This window comes from Mytilus californianus, unplaced genomic scaffold, assembly GCF_021869535.1.
Source record: "Mytilus californianus isolate M0D057914Y unplaced genomic scaffold, xbMytCali1.0.p SCAF_5, whole genome shotgun sequence".
Taxonomy (NCBI): domain Eukaryota; kingdom Metazoa; phylum Mollusca; class Bivalvia; order Mytilida; family Mytilidae; genus Mytilus; species Mytilus californianus.
In genome coordinates this window covers 61,161,371-61,188,075 of record NW_026262701.1, presented here as the reverse complement: position 1 = coordinate 61,188,075, position 26,705 = coordinate 61,161,371, and the positions used below count along the sequence as shown (strand labels likewise).

The 26,705-nt window shown below is 33.4% G+C and overlaps 1 protein-coding gene across 2 annotated transcripts in view; it reads left to right on the top strand.

Annotated features, from left to right (window-relative positions):
* The window catches only part of LOC127701133 (uncharacterized), a 131,195-nt gene that overhangs the window by 63,422 nt on the left and 41,068 nt on the right, over nucleotides 1-26,705 (top strand). The window contains exons 20-35 of one of the 2 annotated variants that reach the window (XM_052204923.1): nucleotides 103-231; nucleotides 2,030-2,147; nucleotides 3,368-3,513; nucleotides 4,295-4,435; nucleotides 7,162-7,223; nucleotides 8,318-8,399; nucleotides 9,347-9,506; nucleotides 10,487-10,541; nucleotides 11,557-11,614; nucleotides 12,030-12,488; nucleotides 12,812-12,901; nucleotides 14,428-14,490; nucleotides 15,195-15,256; nucleotides 19,038-19,167; nucleotides 24,637-24,707; nucleotides 25,711-25,830. In XM_052204923.1, coding sequence (XP_052060883.1) covers nucleotides 103-231; nucleotides 2,030-2,147; nucleotides 3,368-3,513; nucleotides 4,295-4,435; nucleotides 7,162-7,223; nucleotides 8,318-8,399; nucleotides 9,347-9,506; nucleotides 10,487-10,541; nucleotides 11,557-11,614; nucleotides 12,030-12,488; nucleotides 12,812-12,901; nucleotides 14,428-14,490; nucleotides 15,195-15,256; nucleotides 19,038-19,167; nucleotides 24,637-24,707; nucleotides 25,711-25,830 — 1,946 coding nt within the window. The remainder of the gene's footprint in view (nucleotides 1-102; nucleotides 232-2,029; nucleotides 2,148-3,367; nucleotides 3,514-4,294; nucleotides 4,436-7,161; nucleotides 7,224-8,317; nucleotides 8,400-9,346; nucleotides 9,507-10,486; nucleotides 10,542-11,556; nucleotides 11,615-12,029; nucleotides 12,489-12,811; nucleotides 12,902-14,427; nucleotides 14,491-15,194; nucleotides 15,257-19,037; nucleotides 19,168-24,636; nucleotides 24,708-25,710; nucleotides 25,831-26,705) is intronic. The other variant, XM_052204924.1, reaches the window with a different exon arrangement.

The following is a 26,705-nucleotide window of genomic DNA, read 5'->3' as shown; positions in this document are numbered from 1 at the left end:
TTGACTCTTGAGCTCAGCAAATGAACAATTTAACTTGAAAATGAAATATCTGGATTTGGGATTGTTTTTTTGTAGGATGATCAATTCTATATCAAATTTCAGATTCCTGTGGTGTGTCACAGTATGCAGAAACCAAACAAATTCCTTGATATATTGGATGATATTCTAAAAGACAACTGTAAACTCATTATATTTGCCTCAACGGTCAACTTGGCATGTAATGTTTTCAAGGTTCGTTTAATACTTTTCCAAAATGAAGTTTATATCATGCTATTTTCAAAAATAAAATAAAAGAGTATGAAGTTGTTTTTTCAAAATTGTAAAATTTTGTCTACTGATTTTACGTGGAAATACCAATTTTGTGTGAATAAAAAGTAAAATTAAATGGTAGAAGTTGAAATATGAGAAGATAGCTATTATAATCTGCTTTCAGAAAATAACAATAAAAATCTTTTTCTTGCTAAAAACAAAAAAGGTAAATTTGCTGTACATTCCTTTATAAAATAAGTTTATCTGAGTTATATGGAAAATAAGAAGAGGTGGTATGATTGCCAATGAAACAACTCTCCACCAGAGACCAAATGATGTAGAAGTTAGCAACTATAAGTCATTGTACTGCCTTTTACAATGAACAAATCCATACGGCATAGCAAGCTCTAAAATGTAAAATGACAAATGAAAATCGTTCAAATGAGAAAAGTAACGGCCTGATTAATGGAAAAAACAAAAGGGGGAAAAAGTAAATAATCTTGCTATCTCTCTATCTGTATGTTTATTTTCATAAAATGTGCCCAACTTTATGAGAAATTAAACAAAAATGAGGTAAGGTCACTCATTCATCTTTTTGCTGTGTATTTTTACTTATTTCTCAATTAGTCTAAAACAGTTGTAGAAAAAAATACATCTTACAATAGAAAATAAAAATATGTGTATTTATATTCTACAATTCCATACAAATATCAAATAAGTAATCAGAAATCCTACCATTCGTCTGTCTGTAAGTGGTCTCTCACCATACTGAATATAACCCTATTGATTATATCCTCAGTAACGTGCTAAGAAAAAATTACATGATAAACATTAGATCTTTCTACTTTAGTTTTTCTTAGGTTAAACCAAGTAATAAGAACTGCCAATGATCACTTCAATAGGATTATTAATTTGGAAAATTGATTGAATGTGTCTAATCTTGTTCTATGATTTTAACAATTGACCTTCTGATATCTGCTTCTAGTAAATATTTTGATACAAAGGCAACCTGAATATAACAAAAGTCTACAGTGGTTAAGTGTACTTAAATTGTATATCATTTTCCTGTGTACCATATACTTATATATTCTTACACGTAATGGCAATCTCTGAAGTTTTGTTTGTATTGACAATTGTAAAACAAATGAGAAAACTAATGGCCTCATTTATGTACAAAACAATAAATTAAAAACAACTATGATATACAGCAATAAACAACAACCACTGAATTACAGGCTCCTGCGGCTCTTTTCACAAAAAATCTTAAGAGTAAAAATACTCGTAAGTCATACACATTTCAGTATAACTTACGATCAATTTTAATCGTAAGATTTTTTGTGAAAAGAGTCGCTGACTTGGGACAGGCACATACAGAATGTGGCAGGATTAAACATGTTTGCTGGCACCAAACCCTCCCTTTACCCCTAAGCATTGTTCTTAAGATCTTCTAAGCATTGTTCTCAGGATCTACTAATCAGAGCTTTCTAAAATATACATCAAGCATCATGTGAGCTTTCTATACTGTGTGAAACTTTTCACATCTATTGCACATCAGCTTCCTGTGAACAGAATACTGATCATTACTTACAGTGGAGTATCTTTAGTGAGCAATAGCTCACAGTTTATTTTTGTTACGGTAAGTATTTTTTGTAATTACTATTTAAAGTACAGTCTGTGGTTAGAAATTTAAAACTTAATTAACTTTGTAAAACATTCATGAAATTTTACAAATCTCTGACAGATGCTTATGTTACAGACACATAATGTACTTTTGTTTCAGCTTTTACAGTCTCGTTCACTCTGTGCCTTGCTTGCTCATGATAGCATGGACAAATTTGACATTGAAGAGAAGAGCTCCAGTTGGTATTGTGATGATGGGGAGGAGCCAATTATTTTAGGTTTGACTTATTATCTATAATTATGCTTCCTAAAATATATTTGAGGAGTAGATAGTTGCCATTTATATGTCCACCTAGCTATTATAGGAATACTATTAAATATTGCTAAACAAAATAAAAAAAACCTGAGATCACCTTAATGACATTGATTTTTTTATCTAAAAAATAAGAAATTGACAAAAATTATAGAAAGATTTAATGAGCTGTCTCATGTTCAGTCACTAATTTATTGGGAGAATTTTTTTGTGGATAAAAAAGATGTTCATAGTTGTTTTCTTACTCAATATTATGCATATCAAAACAAAGTATCAATCCCAGTCTCCTGATGGATTGGTAGCTTAGGGTAGGGAAATGTTTATTGGTTCATGTATTTCAGAGAAACAAAAAACACAATGAAATATATTTTTATTCATGATGGCAATTTAGAAATTTTTGAAGCAAGGACTTAAATTAGACAAGTGATTTTCTATTTGGGACAGGTAGAATATTCAGGTCACTTGTAAGAAGGGCAAATTGTTGTAAAAGTTAGTGTCTGACTGTGTTTTGGTCACACATTTCTCAGCTAATGTATTAATGAATGATTTGATATTTTATCTTAATGTATTTAAGATGGATTTAACTATAAAGTGATTTTTATAATCTGCTGGGCAGTCACTTCCATTTTGACGATGCTTTAACATTTCAAAACCCTCTGAGCATGCAATTGTTTTTCAATTTCTGAAAATGTAATAGGGTATACTTTGCACAACATCGTTTGAAGTTGCTAGCGTACCTTGACCTATAATGGTTTACTTTTATAAATTGTAACTTGGATGGAGAGTTGTCTCATTGGCACTCATACCACATCTTCCTATATCTATTATACAATGTCTTGCTAGTTCATGTTAGAGTCAAGAGCTTTCATTTGTCACAATCACGTTTTTATCTTGATAAAAGTTAAGACCAGCTAAGATTACCCAAGTTTCAATTGTTTTTGAAGAATAATAAATCTTTTAAAATTGTACTCAATGTGCACAATATTGCTGACATGGATTCATCAGTTGATGCAACATGTGTTTTTGTATTGTATTGTTTTGTTTTAATTATTAAACTACATTTTTTGGGAGATACTGCATGTCATATAATTGATGAAAGTCCTTTGGCTAATGCTACTTCCTACTAGTTTTACTTTTTTGTAATTTCTAAGAATTAACTTAAAGTTTGATATTTGTTTTTTCCAGTTGCTACAGATGGCAGTATACCACATCTTTATATCAATAATGCCACCACCATCATCCACTATGATTTGCCAGATTCAAAGACCAAGTTTGGAAATAGAATGTCCTGTATGTCAAGACATTACTGGAATTTCTTGACTAAAGATGAGGTGAGTTTTTTATGCTCCAGCAACTAGACCAAATGTTATGAAACTTATACACAATATAAAAATAATGAAAAGTGATATGATTTCCAATGAGACAACTATATACCAAAGTTCAAATGAAGTGGATGTAAGCAATTATAGGCAATCTTACAGCTTTCAACAATGAGAAATACTTATACCATATAGTCCCCTTTGAAAGGCTCCTACATAAAAAATTTGAAACAATTCAATTGAGAAAACTAACGGCCTAATTTATAACAAAAACAATTTACAAAAATAAAAATATGACAGACATGAACCAATGATAACCACTGAACTACAGGCTCCTGACTTAGACGGGCACATAAAGAATGTGGTGGGGTTAAACATGTATGTGAGTGCACAACCCTCCCCTTAACCTTATAGCACAACATAAGAACAAACAGTAAAAATCAGTTGCAATTGGGCTTTACTCAAAAGATCAGTCAGAGGCACAAAAATAACTAGCATTAAAACAATAGACATAAAGCACCGAAATAATAGTACTCACAGTTACTGAAAGCTAGTTGCTTATTTTGCACCAAACACAGATCAAGTTTCAAATTTAGGTGGCGTCACTTTCACTGTTCTTAAGTTATGTCCCTTTATAAATGGCAAAATATTTTCAAGTCTGATTTGACCTTGCCAGGTATCGAACTTACAACCTTTCGCACTCAAGTTGAGCAAGCTATTAGGAGACTACAGCGGCTGTATATCAATTTGACATCAACAGTTTGCTCTGTATACTTTTTTCATTTTTTTTCAGGAACAAAGAGTTAAACCAACATCATACATACTGATTACAGAAGAATCTACAGAAACTGTTGACACCATATCTAAGCTGTTGATAAGGTCAAAGGTCAAGCTTCCAGTGCAGTTGAGACAGATGTTAGCAGGCAGGAATCAGGTATGTTATTTTGAAATTTTTTTTGGGTGTTGTTTAAGTGGATATTTTATACTAATAACTAGATATGATAAAATTAAACAACTTTGAATTTGAACTGTTACTTTTATTGTACTCCCAGGTACAAATTGAGCAATATAAAAAAATAAGATACATATGGCCCTTTGTATTATAGAAAAACCAAACATTGTAGTGCCGCAATCGAACGAGCACTTCTCTCTCAAATCTCACCACTTCTCCCTCTCAGTTTCAAAAAGAGAAGTCACTTCTCCCTATGATTCTGAAGTAGTGTGAGCCCTGAACCCTAGTCCCCCCCCTCCCCAATTCAAATGGTAGCTCCCATATCAAAAAGTGGATATTTACCGTCCAAAATGGATGTGCTGCTTCATTGCTTCTGGAGCTGACTGGATCCATGTAAATCGGGCCTCAATTTGTTCATTTTTCATTTATCTCTTCATTTATGCAAGTTTCATCTACCTGCCACCCTTTATTTTATCATATTTGGACAGTTTTCACAGTGACCTATCGATTCTGGCATTTTAATTTTCACTTTGAAAGATTGTCAAGTGACCAACGAGAAAAAGTAATTTACAATGCATTATGGGAGCTGATTTATGCATATGACCCTGGTTCAATATGAATACATAATCCAACGCCTCGTTCATTTACGATGCAAATAAGCTGAATGGCCGAGTGTGTTCGGATTGGTATCGATGTTGGCTACAAAACGTTATATGCAGAAATTAGCATACTTCAGTCTCAAGGCTGTGTAGTCTCTCTTAACTTGACATCCATTTGAAAAAAAGTTAAAATGTCGGAATCGCAAAACAGCCTTTGGAAGTCAGAGTTATCTTGACTTATGAGTTTTGGGGGAAGGGGAGAGGGGGAGTGTTCAAGGGAAGCAAATGCTCTTTAATATTATGCATGTTTCAAAAATTGAGGAAAAAATACAGGTAGAGTTGTCATTTTCACAGAATTAGTTAACTTACATTTTTTGTACCTTCTAATTCTATAAAAAAAATCACAACTAACTACTGAACAGCAACATTAGTATCGTTGATACAATGAAACTATGATTTCTGATCTGCAACACCTACTTACAGGCACAGAAATATCATCAAAAAGTGAAATATAAGATTGATTGCACCTTGTATGGATAATTCCTACACGTGTTACACGAGTCCGTTTGTTTACAAATAATAATGTCATGTGATCACTCACTGACGTAACAAACTTTTATCGCTGCCAATTTTGTTATTACACATACACAACCCATTTATCTTGCAAAAATGCAAAGGGTATGTGCACGGTTAACAAAAAATACAAAAATGCTGCATGCACAGTTAATGAAGAAATTATTCCATCAAATAGATAAGATTTTCACTCATGACACAAATCGACTGGGTTGCCATTCTGTCATCGGGGATAAATGGGATTAAATTGACCGCCAAGAAGGCCTAGAGAACCACCTCTGGAGAACCTTAACATTAATAAGTAATAATTACCAACATTTACTTATTTGGTGATACAGGTTATTTTCTTGTTTTGACGCGAAATATTCTTACTCTTAATGCTTGACGTAACAAAATTTGTATAGAATTATATTTAACTAAAGCTCAGCGTAAATATGCAGAAGCATGACAATACATTAATGATAAAATGTGTAAATATTTCTGTAAAAGAATATAATTTTACTTTACCAGCATACTTCACTTAGAATTAAATTTGAGCGCAAGAAAATCTCTTTGTGAATCGGCTGAATCCTGGCGTCGAAGTTCAACATATCAACAAAAATTTTGGCGTGTGCTTGCGTTGCTTTACATCGAGGCCACAGCTTTTCAACCAATCGGGTAATGTTTACTTGGGGCATACATCTATTTTTACTGCAGGTTTTGACATGTTTAAATCGGGATTATAGAAAAATGGAATGTTGTTGGTAGATACAAAACAGAAAATGATGAACTTTTTTAGCAAAAGATAAATTGGATCGGGGGTCTGTGTATTCACATTATTTGTACAACTCTCCTTACTCTTGGGAAGCGTGTGCTTTACATCGAGGCTTGCGTTGCTTTACATTGAGGCTTGCGTTGCTTTACATCAACGCCATAGTAGTTCAACCAATCAGGTAATGTTTATTTGGGGCATACATCTATTTTTACTGCAGGTTTTGGCATATTAATCGAAATTAGAGAAAAATGGAATGATGTTAGGAGATACAAAACAGAAAATGATAAATATTTTTAGCAAAAGATGAATTGGATCGGGGTTCTGTGTATTCACATTATTTGTACAACTCTCCTTACTGATGGCAAAAAATGGAATTTCCGTGACCTAAATGGTTCGCGAAAATTAATATTTTTATATATAGTATAGTAACAAGTAACATAGTTTGAATATCAAATTTTCCAATTTATTAATTTTGGTCAAGTTGCATGAGTGCAATTTTGGCTTATAGTGCAGTAAATGCAAGGCAAGTCAACAGGAAACAGAAGGAACATGTTTTTGTGTAATCAATTCCTTCAACGTTATTTAATCTAGAGCCTTCAAGCTTTTCCTTAATGTTCATTTAAGATATGCATCTCTCCTTATGGATACAAAATTAATTTTTTTTCTGTAAGTGGTTGTATCTGAAGGAAATAAACATTACTATGAAGAAAGTTTCTCTGTTGTATAAGTAACAAATAATGTAAGGTTTTGAGAAAATACAAAAATAATATCTTGTTTTCCAGGCACTTAATCTAGACAAAGAAAAGAAGCTTTGTCATTACTTGAAAGCTTTTGGAAGATGCAGGTATGTAAATGACATGTCCAGTTGTGACACAGGTTTTTTTTTGTGTCCTGTAGATCAGATATGTTACTTTTAACAGTAAAGTGGCCCAATCATTTTACCTTAAAACTACAAACCAAACGATTTTACTGCTGCTGGTTTAAAACAACTCTTTGAGGGTCTGTAGGTGATCTGTTGCATTGTTTAATTTCTGCCCCAATTAGAAATGGTCCCATTTTCACTGGCAGTCCAAATTCCATAATCTTCATCTATTACCCACATTATAGAACCTACCTTTTTGATTTAATGTTATTTTTTCCCCATCCTAAATATGAATGAAATATTTGCCACTGTATATTGAACCAACAACAATTAATCAATCCAACCATAAACTCTCAAGTTGCATACTTATTTTTAGCAGTACATTAAGCAACCAATAATAGATAAATAAAATAGATAACAGTTTCTTGATTTGGTTTCCATATAATATATGAATCCTTTTTTCACAGACACTCAAATAGATTCAAAATTTACTCAGTCTGTATAAATTTCTTTACCTTTAATGTAAAGGTTGATATTATATAAATAACACATAGCTGAGAGGGTGATAGAGCAGATTGTTACCCCTAGAATTCATTGTCAACTGAGGCAAAGCCAAGGTTGACAAATGTTTTTCCGAGGGGTAACAATCTGCTCTATCACCCTCTCCATTATGTATCATTTAATTTATTATACTGAAAATTTATAGGATATTATTGGCTTTTAACCTATGACGTCTCTTATGTAACAACCAGCCATATTAAATTAAGTGCACAACTGATCTAGCTTCTCCTTGAAGGGTAATAGAATATAAGCCATGTGATAGAATAAATTATCTAATTAGAATCTTGCATTTTGACATGAAGTATAATAATAAACAATACTGCACATCAATCTTTCTACCAATAAAACATTGACAAATATTGAAATGAAAAATGGCCTGTTAAAGTTTTAGAACTTTAAAAGTGTGCCAATGTTTGTTTATTTGGTTTTGATAAACTGATATACTAGAAATCATTACTAATATATTTATATTTGAGTTGAAAATGATTTATAATTGATACTGTATTTAATTGCAGACATGAAGATGTGTGTAAGGACAGACATTTGATTGTACCAGATATTGACGGAAGAAGTAAATTAACTTGTGGATATGTCAAGGTAGGTTTTTGGAAGTTTAGCTTATCCTCGATCTAGAAATCGAAATTTAACCACACTGTCAAGTATTCTTTATACAGAAACTTTAAAAAGAAGAAAGGATCAGCAAGACAAGATCTACAAATAAGTCAACATGACCAAAATCATCATCCTACTTTTTAAAGGAGTAATTGCCCTTAAATGATAATTTGTTACCAAAGTTTTGTGTTTTTTGCCTAATTTCTTGAAAACTATAACAGAAAGATATAAACATTAAAGAACAAAAAGATCAGCAAGACAAGACCTACTAATAGGTCATCATATTTGAAATTGTCAGTTGATTCTTATTTGGATTTATGCTTTAAATGACAATTTTTATGCTTTTTGCTTTTTTGGTAAACTAAAGAAGATATAGAGAAATTGTAAATAGTAAAAATTACCAGCAAGACATGGTCAACAAATGTGTCAACAAAGCCCAAAATTGTCAGTTCACTTCTTACAGCTGTTACTGCCCTTGAATGGAGATTTTTTACCCATTTTTCTGTTTTTGAAAAAATTAACAAGTTCAACAAAAAAGATTTTTTTGTCATAAATTATATTCTAGTATACAATGAAGGAGAGTTGCCATTGTTGAAGATACACATAAAACTAGGTGACTGACTCAGGCTTTTTAGACTTTGATTTTCCATTTGAAATATATGGAAAGAAATGAATGTTAAATTGTATGAAAAATTAATAAGAAAAAACAAGAATTTCACACAAAGATATATAAGATGTAAGATTTTAAAATCTTTTGAGATTTAGAGGTAGCTGGGAAAATAATTTTAATACATAATCTAAAAATATGCCAGAATGATAAGATAATAAATATTGAGGAAACATTAAAATCATGAGAAAACATTCTTAAATAGATTTAAATATTTTTATAAATGAATATGAAATTTGATTATATATTTTAAATTCTGTTGCAGATAAGAATGACAAATATTGTAGATGCCAGTCATTTCCATGGAATAATACAGGAACACAAAGCTCCAGATGGAACTGTTACAGATTTAAGATGTGATTATACTAACCTCCTCTTCCAGATGCAGTCTTTCTTTGGAGATCATATGAACAGACAACGACACAGTATGTTTCAGCATATAATTTTAATATTTTATAAAAACAAAAATTTTATCATTTTTCAAGAACTTTTTTTTTAACATAACACAATCTAAATATTTTTATGTTTATAACTGTTGTATATTTTTGTTGTCAGAGGACTCAAAAATGATTCATTGAAAGGAATTACAAGTTTTTGTAACAATTATATATTGAAGGACAAAAAAAAGGAGAAAAAAATTAAATTCAATCTATAAGGTTGTTCTTCATAGGAGGATTGATTTATTTTTAACTGTACAACTACCAGTCTAAGCATGTCTTTATGCTAACTTTGTTTATTTAAACATGGTATATAGCAAATATACTAAAATGAATAAAACAGGAATTCTTATTATAGTATAGCAATATAATATATCCCACATTATTATATAGCAACATAATATTAGTTACATGGTGTGTTAGTGACCTAATACGATATATATGGGGTCAGTAAATTCCATATGGGGTGAGAGCGAAGCTCGAATCCCCATATGGAATTTACTGACCCCATATATATTGTATTAGGTCACTAGCACAATGTGTAACGAATTTATCTTACAGACTATCTTCCCATGTGGTATTAAGACTAGCGGCCTATCAAAGTGATTTAAAAGACTTCAATACTTAATTTTAACATGTTTAAGAACCTACTTGCATTTGTCTATACAAAAAACAAATGCCAACAATAACAACGTGTTAACTTTAAATTTGTTTTATGAATGTATTTCAATCGTTTGTTACCAGTTTCTTCATCTGTTTAAACCTTTCAGATGTCATTTTTGTTTTAAAAGGGAAGTAACTCCTTACTAACCCCATATGCTTGCTAACTGTATATTGTAACTAACCATTTATTTTTTAGGACACCCTATATGAAATATATAAGGTCACCATGTGTAGTCGATTAACCAATCATATCCCCATAAATCTATAGAAGGTAAGATAAAAAAGTATACATTTTCTATTTGCAGCAAACATGTGTATTGGGGATGTTTGTGCATATGAATTCAGCGAAATATTTCACAGGTATGTCAATTTAAATGTAGGAGCTCTTTCATTTCTCCTTTAAGAAAAGTGTTTTTTATAAATTGTTTGGGACAAACATGTCATGAGGCCACAATTTGATGAGCCATTGCTTTTGATTTTGTTTAATGGTCATTTGTAAGGGTCACTACTTTGATTGGCTAATTTTTTGTCATAATTCATTCAATCCAAGACACCAGTGTTACTTTTTTAGTTACAGTTTCACCATTATTGTAATCCCTTTTCAACACCTAACTATGAACCTCAAGTTCAGAATAAGAACTTCTGATAGATCTTTCATGTTTGATTTATTGTTGCATTAACATATATCCTCTCAGTTGAAAGTTCAAAAAATCTTCACAACCTAATCTTTGTTTAAGCTATGGAATTATTTTCATGTTTAAAAAATTTCTGATTAGATATATTGATGATAGATGTCTAATTTTGGGGATGCTGTTCCATCATTTATTAATAAACATAAAAGGATGACATGTCTCAAGTGTCCCACTCGGCATGCTTCAATGACTTTAATTATTTTTAAGAGCCGTGTTGAAGGCCGTACTTTGACCTATAAGTGTTTACTTTTTACACATTGTGACTTGGATGGATAGTTGTCTCAATGGCACTCATACCACATCTTCTTATTTATATTTCAATCATAAACTTTACTCAGTACTTGGAGTACAAAAATTGTGACTGTTACCCCTGATTTTATATGAAGTAGAAAAAATTGTTATAAATGTTTAGCAAGATTGGAAAATCTAGTGATATATTTGTTGAGTTATTTATTACTTAATCCCAGAATAAAAAAACTCAAATACAGAACAGTGCTTTCCAATTTGAAAACTATTAGGGAGAGTTTGTCATATGCTGCTTTCAGTAAGTTCTAACATTTACTAAAGTTTTAAATGCAATTATTTAAGAGTTTAAAACAAACTAGGGAAATGTGGTATTGAAATAGTTTTAATATGTGAACTGGAGTGAATAATGATGAAATGTTTTGTTGAATATCTTACAGAGTGAAGATTACAGACCTTGGTAATTTGAACTCAAATGATGGAGGAATAATGGCTACTGTGAGTTAGTTTGTAGCGTAGTTTGTGTAATTTTATTGGTTTGTTCCAACTTGGTTCACCAAAAAATACATTTTCATTTCACTTAAATTTTTCATTGGAGTGACCAAAAGTTCTATATGATTTTATTCTGTTAAATGATAAAGAACAGAATTGATTTCAGATATTCAAGGCAGGCTTATATCGGTAAAAGTTACTTAAGGGCTGCCATTTGATTGTGGAGATTTTTCATGTTTCTTGTTCCAGTCCTCAACAGTCCTAAAGACAGATTTCTCTGTATTAGAAATTTGCACCTTCTTGAACAGGACTTTTTCTTAAAGATATACGTAAATGCAAAACAAAAGAAAAAATGAGTTTTTATGTAAAATTAATGTAGTTTGAAAACTAGATGAAACCTTCCCCCCTCTTAATTTTGCAGCAGTATACAAAAATAAGAAGACATGGTATGATTGCCAATGAGACAACTATCCACCAGAGACCAAGGAGACATGGTATGATTGCCAATGAGACAACTATCCACCAGAGACCAAGGAGACATGGTATGATTGCCAATGAGACAACTATCCACCAGAGACCAAGGAGACATGGTATGATTGCCAATGAGACAACTATCCACCAGAGACCAAGGAGACATGGTATGATTGCCAATGAGACAACTATCCACCAGAGACCAAGGAGACATGGTATGATTGCCAATGAGACAACTATCCACCAGAGACCAAGGAGACATGGTATGATTGCCAATGAGACAACTATCCACCAGAGACCAAGGAGACATGGTATGATTGCCAATGAGACAACTATCCACCAGAGACCAAGAAGACATGGTATGATTGCCAATGAGACAACTATCCACCAGAGACCAAATGATGTAGATGTAAGGAATTTTATTTTAGTTTGATTTTAAAGCAGTCAAAAATGAAATATAAGAAAGCCATGAAAATGCTTTGAATTCAGAAATTATTTTGTGCAGCTTGTATATATATGATGGCTCATCAACAAACAAAAATGCAAGATTACTTAACATGATTTCAGAACATGCTGCTTACAAGTATTGCTATCAGAATTTAAACTGGGTTCTAATTAATGCCATACTGCTAATACTGTCACATTATTGCAACAGATAAAACATTGCAAATATTTGTAAATTTGCAGTAGAAAACTGCTTGAAATAGATAACATCTTTTGATTTTGTTTTAGGTGAAGTTTGTAGACGACGGAACTGAACAGAAAGTAGAGGCAAAAAAATTGTTTGACTTACCTCAGAAACTGAAAAATATATCATTTCAGGTATGATAGAGGCCTTTCATGGGGTTTATACAAAAAATGAAATAATCATGAAATATTTATAGCATGAATCATTAATTGAAGTATTCATTTTATTATGGGTTCACCATATGCTTGTACATTTTTTGAAGCAAACAATTAAATTCATTCAGATTCTGTTTGGAGCTTTTTACAAAAAATTTAGCTGTTGATGTAAAAAAAAAATTGTTATGCATGTATGTATATGAATAAAAAACAGACATGGGATATATATCAGTGATGATGTAACCAACAACACAAATGTGTTTGCAATTTACACATCCTTTTAACATGGTTAAAGAGTTCTAAAATCATGTATCAACACTTTTAACTTCTTTTTTATTTAGAAAAGCATGTTTTTACATGAAAATACTGCTTAATAATTACGTAAGAATTGAAATTTACCTGCATTAGTTTCACCTGCTGTTTCAATATAGAATTGAATGCTGTTTTTTTTTAATTTAAACAAAATAAACTTTATATTTACAGATTTTCAAGAAAAAATTTTTGTTATTCACATTTAATACTAAAAGTAAAACTTTCAACACAAAACTTTGGAAGAAATTGACTTGTGAATTGAAAAAAGTATCATTCCATGTGAAATGAATTATAATATGTCATATAGTTTTAATTGGCAATATGACAATGTTGATTTCAAAGTAGATAAATCTTAAAATATTTAATAAAATTTTAAACATTATTATTATATATGTATATCATAGAAAAATAATTTATTAATATATATTTATATCAATTGTCCGTATATACAAGATATTTTGTCAGCAATTTTGTTTTAAATAATGAAATATTTGATTTTTTAAAAAGTATAATCATTTCCACAAAGTTCAAGAACAATGCATAAATTAGTGTTGATGAATAAAGCTGGCCAAACTAATCATTCTGTAATCATGTGTTGCTTTCATATAGCACAGGTTGTTTTAATACAAACTGAAAGCATATGACAGAATCAAATGATTCGTCTTTCAGTAAATAAAAGATCAGCATATGTATGAATTGAACACTTACTGTAAATATCAAGTCATGAAATATTTTTTTCATGAATTCTTATGGCCAAAAGCCGTGTGTGGATATGATATATTAATAAGGATTTTACTGATCTCTTTCGAGTACTTATATACGGTAATATGCATTGACTAATTTTCAATAGCTTTCAAATTTGCATTCTGTTACTAATTTTAACTAACAGAGAGATAAGATGAATTAAAGACATGAAATAAACTGGTTGTGAGAGAGCTGTCTACTAATAGTTTTTATTATTACATTTTTTCTATTTCTTTAAATTTAAATTTAGGTTCAACTTTATTTGAACTTTGGTGGATAGTTGTCTCATTGGCAATCATACCACATCTCCTTATTTTTATATGGACTTTTGAAAAAACTTTAAAATTGTTTGGAACTTATTGAAATAAATGATTGCAACTGGACATAATTATTCTGGTTAATCTTGTTGCTGAAACACAAATGTTAATTGTGATATTTTATCTTCACAGGCTGTTGATGTGTTTATATGCAGACTTAAACCTATAGATAGTGATGAAGATTGGACACCAAGGGTAAGGATTGCATCTCTTTAAAAAATGAAATATTATTTTTTTTGTAATTTTATTGAATTGTTTGTGTTTTATTGTGCTCCTGAAAATGCATGAAATATATGCCATTGAGCAGGAAGCAAGCAGCATTAATTTAATTCATATGGTTTTACTATTACTAAAATGTCCCTTAGAATAGTAACTGCTTTTATCATCACATTGCATTTATTGTTTATTTACCTTATAAGACAAATTGTTTATTTGGTTTAATGGGTTTAGCCAGTTAGAATCAAACATAGTTAGGTCATCCTTAGAATAAAAAAAAATTGAGGAAATGTCAGTTAGACAGCAATCCAGTCATCTGAAATCGAAAAGACTTAAAAGAATGTCTTGTTCTGAAATAATATCCAGATAAAACTTTCAAATGATTTATTTCAGACAGTTCCTGAAACTCTTTTTAGTTGACTTTGATTTTAATTTTTTGTTTGTTTATCACAAAAACACAACCATGGATTATAATGCTGTGCATCTTGAAATTTACTGTAAACTACCAGTATTTAGCTCTTACCTTGCAGCTATTTTATTATTATCATGAGGGAACGTTCTTCAATAACAGTCAATTATTTAACTTGGTATGTTACATAAATATGAAAAAAAGACATGTTATTGTTAGAAAACTATTTCAGTAAATGATGTATATAAATTTTATTTGCATACTCTATTTCTAGGCCAGTATGTTCATGCATGAGCTTATAGAACACAAAGAATTAGATGGCAGAATTGTTTTGAGGTAAATAGATTGAAATGCAACTAATGATGAAACTTAAGCTGTGATATATGTAGAATTGTTCTTATGTAAAAGATTTGGATACAAATTATGTGAAACCTCGGGGAGTGATAGTTCGGTCACCAAGGAAAGGAATCTTTGGCTAAAGGCAATATAAAAGGACCAGTGACAAATATTGCCATCAGTTTGCATTCTTCCTTGGTGTTCTTTCGTAAACTTTTTTTCATAATCTATGAAACCATCGAACCAAAAGGATTGACCCCTTACCTACATCATTATTAGGTCAGACCAGACTGCTTTGGCTTGGAAGGGCAAACATCTGTCCCACTTTTATGTTTAAATGAATGATTCATGAAAAGTGTTTATTGCATTTATAGGTAGATGTCAAAATCAGTGTGAAAAACCAACCTCAGAAACAATATAATTATTACGACATTTATGAACAAGATACAGTCAAACCTGCCTTTACGGTCACCTCGTTTCAGCGGGGACCTGCTTCTAACGGTCACTTTCAGACCCTCCTAAATGTATTCTCTATATAATTTAACTCATTTCAGTGGTCACCTGTCTAACGTGGTCAGTGGTCACCTTATTTTCAAAGGAGATCATCATCATTTAAACTTTTAACAATGGTCATTTTAATGTTTTTAACTGCCAAAAATCTTCATGACAAAAAATATATGTTGTCAATATCGAAGTCAAAATTAAAATCAAAACCTGTTTGTAACCAAGATCACGCAATAGAAAGTGAATTTTAAATTAGACTTTTTTCCCTCTTTCAGTTTCCATTGAAAACAGTATCAGCGACTTATTTCTCCTCGAGTATTAAAATATTTCGACATTTTCTTCAAATTTACAGCGCCGGGATCTGCCATTTTTTATTTCACTGCTGGCAAGTACAACAACTCTACCGATTGAAAACACTTAAACAATTTGACCTGATCCCTGCCACGGGTGATGTCGGAATTTTTTGGAACCTTGTTTCAAAAGTCACCTCTCTTGAGCGGTCATTTTTTATACTTCCCAAGAGTGACTGCTTAATACAGATTAGACTGTACCGGTATACAGTTTTAAAGACCAGAGTATTTTTATATATTTAAGCTATAAAAAGCCCTGACATGATAAAATATAAATCAATTCAAATGAGAAAATAGATGCCAACCACTGAATTACAGGCTCCTGACTTTGTACAGGCACATACAGAATTATGGATTTTTTTATTGAATGGTCAATATTGCAAAATATTGATAGAATGGTCAATATTGCAAAATATTGATAGAATGGTCAATATTGCAAAATATTGATAAAATGGTCTGTATTGCAGACAGGTAAACATCACTACATTGTTCTTTGTAAACTAAAATAAATAAGCTCTAATTTTTAGCTCACCTGGCCCGAAGGGCCAAGTGAGCTTTTCTCATCACTTGGCGTCCGTCGTCCGGCGTCGTCCGGCGTCGTCCGTCGTCGGCGTAAACTTTTTACATTTTGAACTTCTTCTAGAGAACCACTGAATGGAATGAAACCAAACATGGCATGAATGTTCCTTATGAGGTGCTGACCAAGTGTTGTTACTTTGTAGCCGATCCATCATCCAAGATGGCCGCCAGCGGGGGACTTAGTTTAACATAGGACCCTATGGGAAATGCATACAAATGACTTCTTTTAGAGAACCACTGAATGGAATGAAACCAAACATGGCATGAATGTTTCTTATGAGGTGCTGACCGAGTGTTGTTACTTTGAAGCCGATCCATAATCCAAGATGGCAGCCAGCGGGGGACTTAGTTTAACATAGGACCCTATGGGAAATGCATACAAATGTCTTCTTTTAGAGAACCACTGAATGGAATGAAACAAAACATAGCATGAATGTTCATTAGGAGGTGCTGACCAAGTGTTGTTACTTTGTAGTTGATCCATCATCCAAGATGGCTGCCAGCAGGGGACTTAGTTTAACATAGGACCCTATGGGAAATGCATACAAATGACTTCTTTTAGAGAACCACTGAATGGAATGAAACAAAACATAGCATGAATGTTCCTTACAAGGTGCTGACCAAGTGTTGTTACTTTGTAGCCATTCCATCATCCAAAATGGCCGCCAGCGAGGGACATAGTTTAACATAGGACCCTATGGGAAAGGCATACAAATGACTTCTTTTAGAGAACCACTGAATGGAATGAAACAAAACATAGCATGAATGTTCATTAGGAGGTGCTGACCAAGTGTTGTTACTTTGTAGCCGATCCATCATCCAAGATGGCCGCCAGCGGGGGACTTAGTTTAACATAGGACCCTATGGGAAATGCATACAAATGACTTCTTTTACAGAACCACTGAATGGAATGAAACAAAACATAGCATGAATGTTACTTACAAGGTGCTGACCAAGTGTTGTTACTTTGTAGCCGTTCCATCATCCAAAATGGCCGCCAGTGAGGGACTTAGTTTAACATAGGACCCTATGAGAAATACATACAAATGTCTTCTTTTAGAGAACCACTGAATGGAATGAAACCAAACATGGCAAGAATGTTCCTTATGAGGTGCTGACCAAGTGTTGTTACTTTGAAGCCGATCCATCATCCAAGATGGCAACCAGCGGGGGACTTAGTTTAACATAGGATCCTATGGGAAATACATACAAATGTTTTCTTTTAGAGAACCACTGAATGCAATGAAACCAAACATGGCATGAATGTTCCTTATGAGGTGCTGACCGAGTGTTGTTACTTTGAAGCCGATCCATAATCCAAGATGGCCGCCAGCGGGGGACTTAGTTTAACATCGGACCCTATGGGAAATACATACAAACGTCTTCTTTTAGAGAACCACTGAATGGAATGAAACCAAATATGGCAAGAATGTTCCTTATGAGGTGCTGACCAAGTGTTGTTACTTTGAAGCCGATCCATCATCCAAGATGGCAGCCAGCGGGGGACTTAGTTTAACATAGGATCCTATGGGAAATACATACAAATGTTTTCTTTTAGAGAACCACTGAATGGAATGAAACCAAACATGGCATGAATGTTCCTTATGAGGTGCTGACCAAGTGTTGTTACTATGAAGCCGATCCATAATCCAAGATGGCCGCCAGCGGAGGACTTAGTTTAACATAGGACCCTATGAGAAATACGTACAAATGTTTTCTTTTAGAGAACCATTGAATGGAATGAAACCAAACATGGCATGCATGTTCCTTTCGAGGTGCTGACCAAGTGTTGTTACTTTGAAGCTGATCCTTCATCTATGATGGCTGCCAGATGGGGACAATGTTTAACAAAGGACCCTATGGACAATACATACAAATGTCTTCTTTTAGAGAACCACATACTGAATGGATTGAACCAAACATGGCATGAATGTTCCTTATGAGGTGCTGACTAATTTTTGTTACTTTGAAGCTGATCCTTCATCCATGATGGCCGCCAATGGGGGGACTTCCTTTAACATAAGACCCTATGGGAAATACATACAAATGCTTCTTCTAGAGGTGCACTGAATGGAATGAAACCAAAACATGGCATAAATGTTTCTTATGAGGTGCTGATTAAGTGTTGCTACTTTGTTGCTGATTTACTGTTCAAGATGGCCACCAGGATTTTTTATTAAATTACAGGACCAATATTAAACCAAATTTGGCCTCACTCATTATTAGGGTATCTGTTATGATTTTAATCTATTTTTACATGATTTCCAAAACCAAAGTAGAATCAGGTGAGCGACACAGGCTCTTGAGAGCCTCTAGTTTGAATAAATACACTTTTTCTTTTTTAATAGCATGGAGAATACCCTTTGGCTTGATCCTTTGGTTGAGGAGATCGAATTAACAGCAGTTGGAACAAAAGTGCATAAAATGTATGTTCGTTCTGAACTACTGAAGAATGGTTTTGCTGTTGATAACACTAAGGTTTGTCTATTTTACTTTATTTTGTGAACTTTAGATTTGGAATACATTTCAGATTACCCAAGGATGTTATCATTGACATTTCAGGGTTCAATGATCATGATTTAATTTTTATGCAACTGTCATAGACAGGGCTTATTATGGTATAACTTGTCTGTTTATCCACAGCATATGAAACAAAGAGAATTCTTAGATCAAATCTACTTAAAACTTTATGGTGCTGTGTGGATTTGAAAAAGTAAGCAACATTTCCGTTTTGAAAATTTCTGATTTGTCATTGTAGAGTTATGGGACATTAATTGTCAAATTAAAGGCACCTTTATGTTCTCCCATGGTTCTTTGTTAGTATGTTTTTTACAGGATTAAAAATAAGCGGTCTGCTGGCCCGTGGCCACTGAATTTCACAACGGGCCTGTTTATCTATTAGGTCATCTGCCCCGTGGGGCTACTTCATTTTTGGTAATACTTTCATTAAAAGTATGTTTTTATTAGTAGAACATCCTTTAAAATATTCTTAAAATGAGTCAGAAGATACCACAGGGACATTGAAGTTGAACTCCATATGCGTATATATATAAAACTCTTTGGTCGGGTTGTTGTCTCTTTGACATATTCCCCATTTCCATTCTCAATTTTATATATAAATAGTTGTGTTATAAAACTATAAATAACTTATTTGATTTGGTTGAGATCCCGTTGCGTTGATTGGTCTAAGGGCTGTTCCTTTAAAACATACATTGTACCCAGGGAAGGCACTTTAAAAATGGGGTAACCACCTATAGAGGCAAATTAAAATTTCACTTACGTTTCCACTATGCAAAAACATATATGACACCCACCCAACGCTGAGATTTGGAAGTGCCTTCCCTGGGTCCCATGTATGTTTTTATGGAACAGCCCTAAATATCATGTCACGTTTGTGAGAGTTCATTATGCATGTTTTGGATTTGTCAATTTATCAAGTCACGTTTTCAAAAGTTCTCATCGCATGTTGATTGGGTCCAAATAATAAGTCACATCGGCGACGAGATTTCGACTATTAAAAACACTAAAATGTATAGATTTCTGAACAATTACGTTCCTAAAGGAACGACCATTTGACTTTAAGGGGGAGGGTGGGTTATGGTTTTTTCCTAAAAAAATATTCTGATCCCCAATTTGATGAAAAACAATATTGTGGTCAAGCAGATGACAAAAAAAAATGTATTCTGAATCCAGATTTTCCCCATACCTTATAGTGTTAAATTTTGAAAAAAATAATTTGATTGATAGCGTTGAAAAACTAAAAAAATGTTCTCGTTTCTGACTCAGACAAAAAACCATAACCCCCCACCTTGAAGTTAAATGGTTGCTCCCTAAGGCCAAAGTGCCTAAATTACAATGACTCCAGAATTGAAAACCTATTAATTTAAGTTTATGAAAAAGAAGGTCGAAATAGGAAATATTTACTGAAATGGGAGACTGCAGTTATTTACATGTCTTGCACATAAAGGTGACCATCGGATGGCCAAGTTTCTTCCAGTTGAAAATTATTGAAAAAAATTGCATGCAAACTATTCAATAAAATGCATGCTCGACTGCACATTAAATTGAATATCTATATCCAAATTAAATCAATAAAAGCAGTAATGTTACAAACAAACCATGATCACATGCAACAATTGTGTGTTTACTTTTTGGACAGCCATGTGCTTTTTGGCGGGAAAATAAGGGAAATCCCACTATCAAAGACAACTGTTTATACTGCCGACTGTATCTGGTTATTTATAGCCAGTAAAGGATTTCAATTTGATAAACAGCTGAGATTGGAGTGCCATATGAAATAATTAAAATAATGAATACTATCTGGGGAAAAAAGTGAAACTGCAAATACTTGTATTATACTAACTGTACATACATTTATTTTAATTTTTTTAGGGGGGGGGGGGGGGGGGGGATTTCATAATATTGTCATTTTTAGCTCACCTGGCCCGAAGGGCAAAGTGAGCTTTTCTCATCACTTGGCGTCCGTCGTCCGTCTTCGTCGTTAACTTTTTACCTTTTGAACTTCTTCTAGAGAACCAATGAATGGAATGAAACCAAACATGGCATGAATGTTTCTTATGAAGTGATGACCAAGTGTTGTTACTTTGCAGCCGATCCATCATCCAAGATGGCCGCCAGTGGGGGACTTAGTTTAACATAGGACCCTATGGGAAATACATACAAATGTCTTCTTTTAGAGAACCACTGAATGGAATGAAACCAAACATGGCATGAATGTTCCTTATGAGGTGCTGACCAAGTGTTGTTACTTTGAAGCCTATCCATCATCCAAGATGGCCGCCAGCGAGGGACTTAGTTTAACATAGGACCCTATGGGAAATACATACAAATGTCTTCTTTTAGAGAACCACTGAATGGAATGAAACCAAACATGGCATGAATGTTCCTTATGAGGTGCTGACCAAGTGTTGTTACTTTGAAGCCTATCTATAATCCAAGATGGCTGCCAGCTGGGGACTTAGTTTAACATAGGACCCTATGGGAAATATTTACAAATGTCTTCTTTTAGAGAACCACAGAATGGAATGAAACCAAACATGGCATGAATGTTCATTATGAGGTGCTGACCAAGTGTTGTTACTTTGAAGCCGATCCATCATTTAAGATGGCTGCCAGCAGGGGACTTAGTTTAGCATAGGACCCTAAGGGAAATACATACAAATGTCTTCTTTTAGAGAACCGCTGAATGGAATGAAACCAAACATGGCATGAATGTTCCTTATGAGGTGCTGACCAAGTGTTGTTTGTTACTTTGAAACCGATCCATATTCCAAGATGGCCACCAGCGGGGGACTTAGTTTAACATAGGACCCTATGGGAAATACATACAAATGTTTTCTTTTAGAGAACCACTGAATGGAATGAAACCAAACATGGCATGAATGTTCCTTATGAGGTGCTGACCAAGTGTTGTTACTTTGAAGCTGATCCATCATCCAAGATGGCCGCCTGCGGGGGACTTAGTTTAACATAGGACCCTAAGGGAAATACATACAAATGTCTTCTTTTAGAGAACCACTGAATGGAATGAAACCAAACATGGCATGAATGTTCCTTATGAGGTGCTGACCAAGTAATGTTACTTTGAATCGGATCGATAATCCAAGATGGCCGCCAGCGGGGGACTTAGTTTAACATAGGACCCTATGGGAAATACATACAAATGTCTTCTTTTAGAGAACCACTGAATGGAATGAAACCAAACATGGCATGAATGTTCCTTATGAGGTGCTGACCAAGTGTTGTTTGTTACTTTGAAACCGATCCATATTCCAAGATGGCCACCAGCGGGGGACTTAGTTTAACATAGGACCCTATGGGAATACATACAAATGTTTTCTTTTAGAGAACCACTGAATGGAATGAAACCAAACATGGCATGAATGTTCCTTATGAGGTGCTGACCAAGTGTTGTTACTTTGAAGCTGATCCATCATCCAAGATGGCCGCCTGCGGGGGACTTAGTTTAACATAGGACCCTAAGGGAAATACATACAAATGTCTTCTTTTAGAGAACCACTGAATGGAATGAAACCAAACATGGCATGAATGTTCCTTATGAGGTGCTGACCAAGTAATGTTACTTTGAATCGGATCGATAATCCAAGATGGCCGCCTGCGGGGGACTTAGTTTAACATAGGACCCTATGGGAAATACATACAAATGTCTTCTTTTAGAGAACCACTGAATGGAATGAAACCAAACATGGCATGAATGTTCCTTATGAGGTGCTTACCAAGTGTTGTTACTTTGAAGCCGATCCATCATCTAAGATGGCCGCCATCAGGGGACTTATTTTAACATAGGACCCTATGGGAAATACATACAAATGTCTTCTTTTAGAAAACCATTGAATGGAATGAAACCAAACATGGCATGAATGTTCCTTATGAGGTGCTGACTAAGTGTTGTTACTTTGAAGCTGATCCTTCATCCATGATGGCTGCCAGCAGGGGGACTGCCTTTAACATAAGACCATATTGGAAATACATACAAATGCTTCTTCTAGAGGTGCACTGAATGGAATGAAACCAAACATGGCATAAATGTTTCTTATGAGATGCTGACCAAGTGTTGTTACTTTGAAGCCTATCCATCATCCAAGATGGCCGCCAGCGAGGGACTTAGTTTAACATAGGACCCTATGGGAAATACATACAAATGTCTTCTTTTAGAGAACCACTGTATGGAATGAAACCAAACATGGCATGAATGTTCCTTATGAGGTGCTGACCAAGTGTTGTTACTTTGAAGCCGATTCATCATCCAAGATGGCCACCAGCTGGGGACAGTGCTTAACAAAGGACCCTACGGACAATACATACAAATGTCTTCTTTTAGAGAACCACTGAATGGATTGAAACCAATCATGGCATGAATGTTCCTTATGAGGTGCTGACTAAGTGTTGTTACTTTGAAGCTGATCCTTCATCCATGATGGCTGCCAGCGGGGGGACTTCCTTAAACATAAGACCATATTGGAAATACATACAAATGCTTCTTCTAGAGGTGCACTGAATGGAATGAAACCAAACATGGCATAAATGTTTCTTATGAGGTGCTGATGAAGTGTTGCTACTTTGTTGCTGATTTACTGTTCAAGATGGCCACCAGGATTTTTTATTAACTTACAGGGCCAATATTTAACCAAATTTGGCCTCACTCATTATTAGGGTATCTGTTATGATTTTAATCTATTTTAACATGATTTCCAAAACCAAAGTAGAATCAGGTGAGTGACACAGGCTCTTGAGAGCCTCTAGTTAATTAATATGAATATTACTAGCATGAACCGACTTATTTGAAATGGCTTTGAAATTCTGTAAGACTCAATATGTTTTTTTTTTAAATTCTGTTCGTATTTCTATCATGAAAACCATGATACAGAGTCTGAGCCTTTTTATGTCTTTCCTTCTCCCTGTTTAATAGCTCCATAAAAGCGATTTCACCACTAATAGGACCAATTATGCAAGATTCCCCCTTCAAATTAAATAGATATGCCAACACCTTAGAGACACATCAGGGACAATGTGTGTCCGTGTAGCAATGTTATCCAACACTATACATCATCTGTAATTGTTGACTTTTATCCCCCACAATTGATTTTCATTCTGTGGTGAATCCTGCGAAACAACAGGGTTGTTCATCACAGTACTCAATCACCATTCTTTATCATTATCTTACTTTTGATATTGAATCTTATTACACAGTTAACACATTACTACATCTAGGACCACCAATGTTTTTTTCTCAATTTTATAGTACCAGTAAAAGTCTGGAAGGGTAAGTTAATTTAGAGAGGAGTTAGCCCGCTTGGCCAGTTAAATAAAAGAAAACAGAATATATTTTTAATTCTTCATATAAACAAATGAATAGTTTCTTTTTGAAACAATATCCTTTATATAAAATTTCACCTTTATTTTCAGCATCTACAAAACCTGTTTGAACTTTGTAAAGGAAAGATAAAAATTCCAGATATCAATAAGGAATTGCACAAGTAAGATGGGATTAAGTCATTTGTATTCAAATGCATAAAAAAAATATAATATCTAAATCAAAATATCATGGTACAGAAATTGTTAGATTGCACCATATGTAACATTTTAATAATATGAATATTGAAAATTAACAAAAATAAAAGAACAATAATAAAAAAAATGTCATAAAATCATTGAAAACCTTTCTGTGTCTGTGAACATTCTGTGTACATCTATTTGTCAGCAGATTTCTTAAGTTCCATTATCATAATAATATTATGCAAAATACAGAAGCATTGAATAATACTGTGTCAAGTGATCTGGTGGTAAAAATATTATTTAAATTACAAGACAGTGTCACATTGGAGTTAATTTTAGCATCATAAATTAATTTTGCAACTTTTGTTATTGTCTGTGTTGCTTAAGCTTATATTGTAAATTGTACCTCAAGATAAAATGTTTATTAACAATAACTAGGGAACTAGACATGCTGGGGGAGAATGAACTTTGAATTAACTAACAGATAAGATGATAAAACAAAGTGCAGTAGTCCCCTTCTTACATGATCCCCATCACTAACAACCATCTGGTATATGGTGCACAGAAGGAGGGTCGAGAGGGGCTTTTGGGTTATTTGTTACTAGTGATAATAGCCATACAATCCTAATTTGACATTTTAACTAGTAATAGGGGCCATATTGGTATCTTATCAAATATTTTCATTCTGAATATTTTTATGCCCCATTTATGGGCATTATGTTGTTCGGTGTGTCCGTTTGTTCGTCCGTCTGTCCCGCTTCAGGTTTAAGTTTTTCAGGTTAAAGTTTTTGGTCAAGGTAGTTTTGATGTGAAGTTGAAGTCCAATCAACTTGAAACTTAGTACACATATTCCCTATGATATGATCTTTCTAATTTTAATATCAAATTAGAGTTTTGACCCCAATTTCGTGGTCCACTGAACATAGAAAATGATAGTGCTAGTGGGGCATCCGTGTACTATGGGCACATTCTTGTTTTCTGCAGATCTGAAGAGACATTATCAGTAGATTTACTGCCAGAAAATTCAGAGTTCCATGAGGTTTATGTATCTGCAGTGGAATTGCCCAACCTGTTCTTTGTACAGAGGAAAGAATCATGTAAACAGTAAGTTTGTTAAACTTGAAATACTATGATTTATATGTATCCTTTGGATTATAGCAAATATCTAGTTCTTGGGTAAGTCTTAATGCATTTGGTATTTTTTGGATTAACATCAAATTGCTACCTAATTCTTTGATGTAAGATTCTAGACTTTGCATAAAACTTGTCCTCCTGTAATATTTATGACGTTGCTGTACATGCTACACTGGTGATGGACAACATGATTTCATATCAGCAGGTTAAGTGCTTTGTACTGAGAGCATGCTTTTGTTCTGTATTGTTTATTATTGTTTTGCTTCTTTTTGTGTTATTGGTTGGGCTTGACAAAGTTCAAAACCAGCTTATAGTATGGTGATGTTGAGTGGGCAGATAGGCATGCAGAGAAAAGTGGGTTTCTAATTTGCATAATCTACGTCTGCAGTTTTCAACCCAGATCTTTGAAACTTCACAAAAAAATAGCACAAATGTTAAGTTTTGCACCTGCTATTATGGAATTTTTTGGTAATTTTTATACACATTTTCCAGACTTGGGAATTAATTTATTTTTCAGCAAAAGTTTTCAAAAGATGGTAACAATTTTTGTTTTTAAACCAGATCTTTGGAATTTCACAGAGCATTTTGCAAACCTATTTAGGTTGTGTACCTTCCATTATGGAGTTGTTCAAAGATTTTTCCTCTTTTTTATTTTATGTTTCCATATATTTCAATATTCAGTATAGACCATTTTCCATAGTTAAAGAAAGAATCTGCACTACACTAAGTCTTTTGAATCTTTGATTCATTTTTTATTATCTATTATACGAAACAATAGAGTTTAAGTGGTCCTGTTTGGATTTTTATCGCACATTCTGTTATGTACATTTCATTATTCAACTGAT